General features: G+C 38.1%; 1 protein-coding gene across 1 annotated transcript; it reads right to left on the bottom strand.

Moving 5' to 3' along the window:
- Nucleotides 1-2,451: 2,451 nt before the first annotated feature.
- Nucleotides 2,452-9,314, bottom strand: FABP12 (fatty acid binding protein 12). Its single transcript, XM_032250443.1, has 4 exons — nucleotides 8,932-9,314; nucleotides 6,790-6,962; nucleotides 4,343-4,444; nucleotides 2,452-2,802 (listed from the first exon to the last, which is right to left on the bottom strand). The coding sequence occupies exons 1-4, from the start codon at nucleotides 9,002-9,004 to the stop codon at nucleotides 2,728-2,730; spliced, it is 423 nt and encodes a 140-aa protein (XP_032106334.1). The 5' UTR covers nucleotides 9,005-9,314; the 3' UTR covers nucleotides 2,452-2,727.
- Between the last annotated feature and the right edge of the window lie 1,784 nt (nucleotides 9,315-11,098).

The raw sequence follows: 11,098 nt of genomic DNA, 5'->3' as shown, positions 1-11,098 counted from the left end.
GGCAAGGCAATTATTAACCAAGAAAGTGGTTTTAGATCTTTCTCTCCAAGTAGAAACATCTGTTTTATGGCTGGGTGTGTAGCTCACGCCTGTAATCCCAGCACTTTGGGAGGCCAAGGTGGATCACCTGAGGTCAGGAGTTACAGACCAGCCTGGCCAATGTGGCAAAACCTCGTCTCTACTATAAATACAAAAATAGCCAGGTGTGGTGGTGCATACCTGTAATCCCAGCTACTCAGAGGACTGAGGCAGAAGAATCGCTTGAACGTGGGAGGTGAAAGTTGCAGTGAGCTGAGATTGCACCATTGCATTCTAGCCTGGACAACAGAGCAAGATTCCGTCTCAAAAAAAAAAAAAAAAGAAAAAAGAAAGAAAAAAGAAAAGAAAAAGAAACATTTGTTTTATAATCTGTTGCTTATACATTCCTGGAGATTAGTGCACCCATGTGATATTTTTCCAATATGTCACTTCTCTATGGAGTTGATCAAGGGGAGCAAACATGACTTAATCCTCCTTCTATCCCCAGCTGTCATGCAGTGCCTGGTACACATTAGATGTGCAGCAAATCCTGAATTACAACATCACTTTGGAGCAGTGGTATGTCTTGTTTGATTTGGTTTATTTAGGTCAGTTTCCCAACCATTCCTGAGAGATATGCACCTCCATCAACCACAGTGAATGACTTTCTACATTAATGATTCTCAACTGCATAAAGGAAACTAGAAGACTGGGCATGCTGCTCACCTCTCCCAGAAATCTGCAGTTGCTGTTGTTGTATTTTTGTGGGTTGTTTTTTCAGTTGAGTACTCAAACATCCATAGATTTTATCAGAACGTTGACAAATGAAATTAAATTAACATCTATATCCAATGTCATGCCCTTGCTCATGAAAAACTCTAGCCCTTGCAAAGTCCATCCTCCTTCCAGCCTCTGGCCCCCAGGTGTTCCTGAGAGTCATCAGGGATATGTTTCCTGTGTTCTTGTGGTATCTGCTAACTCCTGCATTGGTTCTTATTGCCTGCAAGAGTGTCTCCATAACCACAGCAGGCAAGACACCCTAATGTGAAATCCAGGAGCACTGTTTTTCAAAGTTCCCCTAGCTACTAACCCTGGAGGTGTCAGAGCAGTGCTGGGCTCCTTTCCGTTAGGGAGACTGCTTCTCTCCTGTCTTTGTAGCAAGGTGTTACCTGGGCCAACAGTTGAGCTGCTCACATCCACATCCATCCATAAGGCCTCAGGAAAACAGCTCCTTTGGCATCTGCCTTGAATCCTCTCTCTGTCCAGTCCAAGTAGCTTGGGGTACAGATATCTTTCTATGCCTTCCATTGTCCTTTTTGTCATTTCAGTACACGAAAAAATAAGCAAGCACTTCTCCCACATCTACCAGAAGACTGAGATCCCCCATATATCAGTTCAGACAAATAAACAATGACAGGTCTCAGGTTCAAATAGTAAAACTCTGTGTCCTCATCTGGACTTAGCTGGCGTCTTGCCACATATTTTAAGACAAATGGAAGTTTGTTATTCATTAGTAGCATGATCTCAAAGAAAACTAGTTTCCTGTATATGTGTATGTTGGTGTTCCCTGAAGTAGCATGGGAACTTGTTTTTAATACAATTCTGCATATAGAATGAGATGAGAAAAGTCAGGGGGAAAAAATAAGGAACTCAAATCCTTGCAATGTTCCTTGAGTATCATCTAAAGCAGAGAAGCTCTCTTAAATGTAAATAAATCAGGATGAAAATGGAAACATAGTAGAGTATTTAGCAGAACTAGACATAACTTTTCCAACACTAATTTACGATCAAAACTAAATGTTAAGTCCCTCCCTAGGACCTGCCAGGCACAAAGCAAAGTGTAAGGGCTGGGCCTGGACAGCTGTGTTTATGCCACATAACTTCTGTGCCCAGGTCTCTCTCTTTCTCTGTCCAAAGGTGATTCAGAAAAAGCCAATTTGTTGGCTGTTTGAAGATCATTCTCATTCTTGATTGTACACCATGAGTCTGTTTCTACTTAACTGTTCCAATCTGATTTCCCTTGGTTATGGTTGTAAGGTTAATAACCGGGCAACGTGGATTCTGGTTCTAATTCTTCCTGAAACCATCTGAGTGATAGTAAAGTGTACAATTAACTGAGTTGGGCCTGTTTCCCCCATCTACATAAGAAGGTGTTCAGTCCACAGTTTCAAAAATCTCTCCTAAGCAAAATAGTGCATGAGATTTTGTGCTAGTAAAACAGAATATTCTCTGAGGTGGCTTTCAGTGATTTTGGCAGTGTATATGGTATTCTCTGTTATACCAGTTTGGTATTGCATTAGAATGTCAATTACTACCTTAGTTCTAGACATGTTTCTTATCTTTTCATATATAGCTAAGGTGTACCTGTGAGGTGTGCTGTATCCTATTTATTAAAAAATATTATTTTCCCAGTAAAGTGAAGATTATGCTGAATTTAGAGGGTGAACATAAAATGTATAATAATAAAAAATCAACATGAAGTGCCTCTCTGAAAATATTATCCCAGCCTTGCATTGAACAGGATATATCAACCTGGATTCTTATGCCCACCAATGCCAAAGTACTACAGATACAGGCATGTTCAACTTGGCAAGCAAAACTGTTGATGCTTCTGCAAAGAAAGACTCTCTCATATTAACAGTCATAATATTTTACTTTGGAGTTGTATTTAAACAACCTCATTATTTTGGAGGGCAGCCTGAGAAAGCCTTAAGAGTTTGACACTGAGTTTGAAGATATTTTCTCGTATGTTCGTGTGCAGATAACATTGTTCACAGAGCTTTCCTATAAGACAAAGAAAGGTGAAGTACTTCAGTATAATTGGGAAACTGACATTTGCTATCCATACATACATTCCTTAATAATATTGAAAGATATCTATATAGACTATAGATAGGACCTATCTGTTAGCTGGTTTTGCCATGTTCTATGTAACCTATATATGGGAAATCACATATGTGTGGTATGTATAGGGTATGTATCACATTTATGTATTTATAAAGCACGGTATACAATTTGGAATTTGAAGTTTTTATTTAAATATTTTAAATACCAACATTGATGCATTTTTGCTATTTTACATACTCTACATTCTCTAAGTAATAATACCAGCTTACATTGATGTAGTATTTTATGGTTTTCAGGGCACTAATATACACATGATGATATTTAATTCTCTCAGAAAACCTTTGGCAAAGACTCTGTCTATATCTTAAAGGCAAGGAATCTGAAGAGATTAAATGAATTGTCCAAAGTCATATAAGTACTGAATGGCAGCGGTGGGAATCCACATCCTTGGATTCTGAGTGTAGTGTTCTTCCTAATGAACTATAAAACCTTTCTGTTTATTGGCTAATATCATTATAAATAGCAATAAAATCAATCATCCTTAGTCTTCACCTTGTGACTTCATCAGGAATAACATGTATTCTTCATTGTAGAAAGAAAAAATATCATTGTATTAAGAAATGAGATTAGATTTTTGTAACCTAAACACATATCTTGCATATTCCCTTAGAACTATTTTATATTATGTAGAACATTACCTTTTTATTCATTTTGGTGTAAGTAAGGGTTTGGGAGGAGGAAAATTATGAACACACATCCCTCTACTCTGGAGAAGTGGGGATGATGACTTGGGAGGCCATCTGAAAGGGAGCAGGATGGATTCTATAAAACACAGATTTTTCAATGAAAACAATCTGACTTCTAATCCCAGTACCGCCACATTTTTCTAGTTGTATATCCTTAGGTAAGTCAATGTCGGAATCTCAGTTTCCTCACTGTTAAATGGGATAATAAGCCTTACCTTATAGGATTATTGTGGAAATTGGAGAAATAATGTATGAAAACATAGGAACATAGTAGTGACATGTGTTAACTCATTCGTACACCAAAAAAAAAACAAAAAAAATCACTTCAGTTTCTTATCCGTGGTTTAGAATTCCTTTTCATGTTTTTGTTTGGTGTTGAGATGGAAAAACAATGAGAAGTTAATCCTGGCATGGAGTAGAGGATTGGCAACAACCCTCAATTCCTGCTAAAATCTTCATTGTACAAATACATGCTTGCTTTGATTGAGCTGTGCATCAGAGACTTAGGCTACATAATATTTCATTCTCTTTAGTTTCTTAGTTCCTCAATTCGTACACATTTTATATAATGCTTATGATTATATATTTATCTAATGATTTTTTCTCATTCTTATAAACTATGAGAAAGAGAAAAATGGCATTCATTTTCATTGTTTTAGAAGAAGTCATTTGAGTGATTTTACAGTAGTTGTTGCAGAAGGTAGGAAGACCGAGAAGACCAGCTCACTCACCACCACCATTTTTCCATCCACCAGCTTTCTTGTTATGGTGGTTTCTTTGCCATTCCAGTCCTGAACTTGAATCAGGGACCCATTATCTAAGGTTACTTTATTCTGAAAACAAAAACAAAAACAAAAACAAAAAACTAAATTCAGATCAGATTGTTTTATTTCAACAGTAAAATTTTATCAGATGCCAAATTCTTTTTGGTTGTTGTAATATTCTCAGGTAGTTTTAGAATGGTGTTGACAATCCCACTGATTTTAAGATTTTGTCAGCAGTGAATTTGTTGGCTAATTCTGCTGAAGAAAAAAGGTTTTACAAGAGTAAACCTGTAATAATGTTATATTGAAGAAATCTTTTTTTTTTTTTTTTTTTTTTTTTGAGACAAAATTTCGCTCTTGTCGCCCGGGCTGGAGTGCAGTGGCATGATCTCAGCTCACTGCAACCTCCGACTCCCTGGTTCAAGCAATTCTCTTGCCTCAGCCTCCTGACTAGCTGGATTATAGGAATGCGCCACCATGCACAACTAATTTTTGTAGTTTTAGTAGAAATGGGGTTTCACCATGTTTGCCAGGATGGTCGCAATCTCCTGACCTTGTGATCCGCCCACCTCTGCCTCCCAAAGTGCTGTTATTATAGGCATGAACCACCATGTCTAGCCATGAAATGTTCTTCTTATCTTTGTGTAAGCATAGTATTATCTTTTTGCATAGAGTTACAAATACATTTTAACTTTCAAAATAAATGTGAAACTCCAGCCTGGGCAACACAGTGAGACCCCCATCTCTACAAAAAATAAATTAGCCATGTGTGATGGCATATGCCTGTAGTCCCAGCTACTTTGAGGAGGCTGAGGTGAGAGAATCACCTGAGCCCAGGGGTTGAAGCTGCAGTGAGCCAACATTGAACCACCGCACCCCTGCTTGGGTAACAGAGGCCCTGTCTCAATAATAATAATAATAATACATGTGAAACTAATTCAAACTCTCATTATATGAGCTTACTTAAAGAAGGCCTCTTTCCTCTTCTTACCCCAATAATATTTTCCATTGTGTTGTTGTTGTTGTTGTTGTTGGAGATAGGGTCTCACTCTGTCATCCAGGCTGGAATGCAGTGGTGCAATAATGGCTCACTGCAGCTTCAACCTCCTGTGCTCCAACAATCCCCCCACCTTAGCTTTCTGAGCAGCTGGAACTGTGGGCACGTGCCACCATAGTGGCTAATTGCTGTATGTTGTGTAGAAGCGGGGTCCTGCTATGTTGCTCAGGCTGGTCTCAGGCTCCTTCCTGGCATCAAGTACTCCCACTGCTTTGACCTTCCAAAGTGCTCGTATTACAGGCATGAGCTACTGCACCCAGCCTAGCTTTTTTATTCTGGTAGATGTTTAAGAATTTCGCATAGAAATCCATATTAAGCATTTAAGTCAAAACTTTTCTTCCATTTTATATGGTACAAGAACTTAAACTCTCAGATTCATTTAGTAACTATTACCATGGCGTAACAGTTCCTTTTATCAGGATACTACCCTCCATATAGTTTAACAATTCTCTATTGAGCTCATTTATTCAAATAACAAATATTTATTGAATGACTGTTTTGACCAAGCACTGGGTTCTGTGAAACAGACAGGAAATCCTGTTTTGAATGAGCTTACATTTTGGTGTAGGGAAAAAGACTGTAAACAATAAGTATAGAAGTAAATTACATATTACAAATAAATAATATATTCCTGAGATATGTGCCCCTGGGATATGAATGAAAACTCTGTGTAGCACTTTCAGGGTGAGGCAATAAAAAGCCCAGTGTCTCTATGTCTACCTTAGTTTTGGGCAAGACCACAATTTCTGCAGGTAAAGATACAGGGTAGTTGAACCTCTTTTAACCTGGATCCCTGAGAGATTAGGAGGAGCCGATTTCCTGTTTACTCCACTACACGCACACAAACTTCCCCAATGCCACCTGACACTATGGATGTACTGTAAGCTAGAAATAAATCCCCATTGTGTTAAGTCACTGCAGGCTTGTGTTCATTGTTATGGTGGTATGACTTATCTATACCAGCTAATACAAGGTTTATTCACTGTAATTCTATGTGTGAAAAACTGCTACAAAATGGATAGGGAAACATTTGTTTCTGAGAGGACCAAACAGTAATCTAGGGAAATGATTCTCAAAATGTGGTCTGCTAAGCATGTACATCAGATGATTAAAAATGTAATTTTCAGGTGCCTACCCCAGACATCAGAGCCTCTGGGAATGGCAGTGAGCAGGAGGCATTTTTCACAAGCATCCCAGAAGATTTGTATCTTCACATGTGACCTCCTTAGACCTATGTTTTAGACAAAAGTTTCTCATAAGGACTTTAGATATGTTTGCTAGAATTGCTTACTTACCTAGGATGATTTCTGACTAATATTCTTTTGAAACATGTCTGAAAGTCTGTCATAGGCCTCACCTTTGTTTTGTGGCCAACTGGTGTGACTTCCTCAAACTCTTCTCCTAGTTTAAAGGAGATCTCATTATTTTTAAAGATGCTTTTGGTTTTTATTGTGATGACATCTCCATCTGTACTGATGGTCACAATGGGTTTTGCCAAACAGCCCAGTTTCCTGCTGGCTTTTCCTATACCTGAAAACCAGATAAAAGGAATGTTATCTTTTCACATAAAGAATTACAAATACATTACATTACAATACAATACTTAAATCTGTTGTTGACTCCAAAAATTCAACATTATCTGTATAATTAATTCTTTGCTAACTAGGAGGTTTGCCAGTTGAACAGATTTAATGCTGCATGAGTTCACATATCCCAAGCAAGCAGCTCCATCATTAAATGTTTAAATAAACTATTTTTGCAGAAAAAAAAAATCTGTCTTTAGTTTTTGTTTAGTGATTATCCTTTTATACTAGTCCAGTAGTTATTAATCTTGTTGATTTTTGGACCCCTTTGAAAATCTCATTAAACCTATAAACCATCTCCCTATTTTAAAATTATATGCACTCACATACAAACAAAATACTTTGGTATGGATTTTTCCAGATACTTAGCTCTTCACTTATATTCTTACATGTACACATATATGGGTTTGTTTCCTCAATGATGTATGTTTTTATTGTGGTAAAATATTAATAACATAAATTTACCATTTTAAGTTACAATTCAGTGGTGAGTATATCACAATGTTGTACAACCATCATCACTATTTATAGGATTTTTAAAAATATAAATGTTGGCTGGGCGCTGCGGCTCATGCCTGTAATCCCAATACTTTGGGAGGCCAAGGCAGGTGGATCGCCTGAGGTCAGGAGTTTGAGACCAGCCTGACCAACATGGAGAAACCCCATCTCTATTAAAATGCAAAATTAGCCTGATGTGGTGGTGCATGGCTATAATCCCAGCTACTCGGGAGGCTGAGGCAGGAGAATCGCTTGAACCCAGGAGGCGGAGATTGTGGTGAGCTGAGACCATCCCATTGCACTTCAGTCTGGGCAACAGGAGCAAAACTCTGTCTCAAAAAACAAAAAAGTTATATATATTGTTTTTCAACTTGCTTCTTCCCTTATCTATATGTCTTGAAAATTTTCCATGTCACTTCATATAGATATGTATTTTTTCATAGTATATAATATTCCACAGTGTGTATAGACCAGAATTTATTTTGTCTGTCTCTCTTTTAATGAGCAATTCATTTGTTTCTGTTTTTGTAATTACAAATAATTACGCAGTGAACATCCTTGTATACGTAGCTCTGTGCAGCACACATAGGAGTGTTTTCAGTAGAAACAGCATTACATATACTGCAATACCTAAGTTAAAATTCTAAGGGAAGATATGCTGGGAAAAGTACTATAATATAGTTCATGGAATTCATATCGTAAAACATGATCACAGGATGTGACAGACTGGATAATGGTTCCTAAGGATATTCACGCCCTAATCCCTGGAACCTGTGAATGTTACCTTTACATGTTAGGGGACTTTGCAGATATGGTTAATTTAAGGATCTTGAGATGGGGAGTTTATCCTGGATTATCAGAGCAGACCTCAAACACAATCACAAATTTCCTTTGAAGAGGGAGGAAGAGGGATGCTATACTACAGAAGAGGAGAGAGCAGTGTGAAAATGGGAGCAAATTTTCCAGGACTGTGTAGAGTTTAAAAAAAAGAAAATGGAATCAAAGTTTGGAGCATTGCCACCAAATACTAAAGAAAGCCAGCAGCCAGTAGAAGCTGAAAAATAAGATCTATTCTGAAGTCTATTCTGAAGATCCCTAAATCTTACAGCAAATGTTTACAAAATAATCATTTAAAAAAATAGTTGTGGTTTTTTGTTTTAAAACATTTATTAAAATCACTTGCTGTTTAAAGTACATGCCCACTTTGTTTATGTAAATTCATGGTAACTTACATGAGGGATTATTGTTAACTCCAACGTAGTTTTGCAGAGAACTGTATCTTGGTACTGAATCAATATTTTTTTTTCTATGTGAAAAATTAGTGAGTCCAAGATTAATATTATTTTATACAGAGAAAGTTCTGTGCTATCAAAATGGGCATTTTTACTGGATATGAGATGCAAGTAAACATAGCTCACCCAGTTCCTTCATATAGTCTTCAAAATTTTCACAAGAAATGGACTTCCACGTTCCTTGGAGCTGGTCAACCATTCTGTCTGAGTTAAGTTGATCTCAAAGAAAAGTAGTTTCCTATGAATGTGTACGTTGGTGTTCCCTGGAGTAGCATGGGAACTTGTTTTTAATACAATTCTGGGTATAGAATGAGATGAGAAAAGTCAGGGAAAAAAAATAAGGAACTCAAATCCTTGCAATGTTCCTTGAGTATCATCTAAAGCAGAGAAGCTCTCTTAAATGTAAATAAATCAGGATGAAAATGGAAACATGTAAACTATTTAGCAGAACTAGATATAACTTTTCCAACACTAATTTATGATCAAATTAAATTTTAAGTCCCTCCCTAGGACCTGCCAGGCACAAAGCAATGTGTAAGGGCTGGGCTTAGATAGCTGTGTTTATGCCACACAACTTCCGTGCCCAGGTCTCTCTTTCTCTGTCCAAAGGTGATTCAGAAAAAGCCAATTTGTTGGCTGTTTGAAGATCATTCTCATTCTTGACAGTTTGAACTAAAAACCAGAGAGACTTCATAGATGGTACTTGACATTTGAAATAAAACGTTTCATAAAAGCTAGAACAACAATTTTAAGTCATGTGCATAATGAATAAGAGAATGAGACAGGGAAAAAAAGGAAAGAGATCATGTTACACAGATGCTCACACACACACACACACACACACACACACACACACAGCCCTGTTACTGACCCTTTCCCAGGTGCCAGCCCGACTTCCCAAAAGCTTAGAGAGCTGTCATTGCCACGAGAACACCAAATATCTTCTAAGTCCTCTTTAATTTAGGCTAGTTTCTGTTCCTCTCAACCTTGACTGTAACATCTCAGTGTCCACGAATATCTGTAAGTCCAAACAGGAGCAAAGGATGATAACAGCAAATACATCAGCTAGAGAAGAGGAGACTCCAATGCTAAGTAAAGGACAAACATGCCCTTATACAGTCCATCAGCCCCTGAGGACATTGTTATTAATGCTAGGCAGAGCTTGATGTCCATAGGCTGACACAAAGTTATTAAGAAAAACTGAAGTTATAAAATTATTTTAAGATAGGAATGGGGACATAGCATCTTATAATAACTTCCATTAAAATGTCAAATTTCCAAATTCTAACATCAAGGCCAATAGTCTTACTGATAATTACTCAACTAACATTTATGAAGCAACTGGCATTATATGCCTAATATGAGGCTAAAAATTTTGTCTAAACTATTGATTTAATGTTCCAGATATGGTTGGTAAAGATACCATAGTTCGGCTGTGCATGGTGGCTCACCCCTGTAATCCCAGCACTTTGGGAGGCCAAGGTGGTTGGATCATGAGGTCAGAAGTTCGAGACTAGCCTGGCCAATATGGTGAAACCCCATCGCTACTAAAAATACAAAAAGTCAGGCATGGTGGCATGCACCTGTAGTCCCAGCTACTCGGGAGGCTGAGGCAGGAGAATCACTTGAACCCAGGATGTGGAGGTTGCAGTGAGCTGATATTGTACCACCACACTTCACTGCACTCCAGCCTGGGAGACAGAGCGAGACTCTGTCTCAAAAAGCAAAACAAAACAAAACATAGTTCATTGGTTGGTTTTCCTTTCCTGAGTAATTTGTATGACTATGCTCATTCAACTTAATAGGCATGAGGCTGAAGCCAGGAAATGACCCAACATTGAGGGTAATCTGGGCACTAAAATTAGGCACTGAAGGCACTAAAATTCCCAGGATTTTTCAAGAAAATGTCAAATGTGCTGCTATTTTTGTTGGATGCACATTGATCCCCTCCCACAAGGAAAATAGTGATTGAAGATCACCGCCTTGAAGAAGATGCCATGTGACATCTCCCAAGCAGTGTTTTTCCCTGTTGCTGGCAGATTAGACTTGCAGAGACATTAGTACTGAGGTGTGAGACAGAGCCCATGCACGGCTTCTATCTCTGCACTGTGGCTCCTCTGCTCATGTGTCCATCACATCAGCCCAGAGACTGCCTACTGTCAGCTGGCTTAGTCATTTTGTCTACTTGGTTGGTCAGTGATTGAACAACCTTCTGTGATTGATGCTTTCTGGTGTTCATTCATATGAGAGCCAAAAATCTTCACATATTATGTCCACTTCTACAGGTTCACAC

The sequence above is a fragment of the Sapajus apella genome, unplaced genomic scaffold (assembly GCF_009761245.1).
Source record: "Sapajus apella isolate SASKATOON/1434 unplaced genomic scaffold, GSC_monkey_1.0 scaffold3, whole genome shotgun sequence".
NCBI lineage: Eukaryota > Metazoa > Chordata > Mammalia > Primates > Cebidae > Sapajus > Sapajus apella.
The sequence above is the reverse complement of the archived record's forward strand: the minus strand, read 5'-3'. Positions and strand labels throughout refer to the sequence as shown.

Coding starts and splice junctions, on each gene's coding strand:
- FABP12 (XM_032250443.1), bottom strand. CDS start 9,004: ATGGTTGACCAGCTCCAAGGAACGTGGAAGTCCATTTCTTGTGAAAAT. Junction 6,963..8,931: donor AGACTATATGAAGGAACTGG/GTGAGCTATGTT, acceptor TCTGGTTTTCAG/GTATAGGAAAAGCCAGCAGG. Junction 2,803..4,342: donor TGGATGGAAAAATGGTGGTG/GTGAGTGAGCTG, acceptor TTTGTCTTATAG/GAAAGCTCTGTGAACAATGT.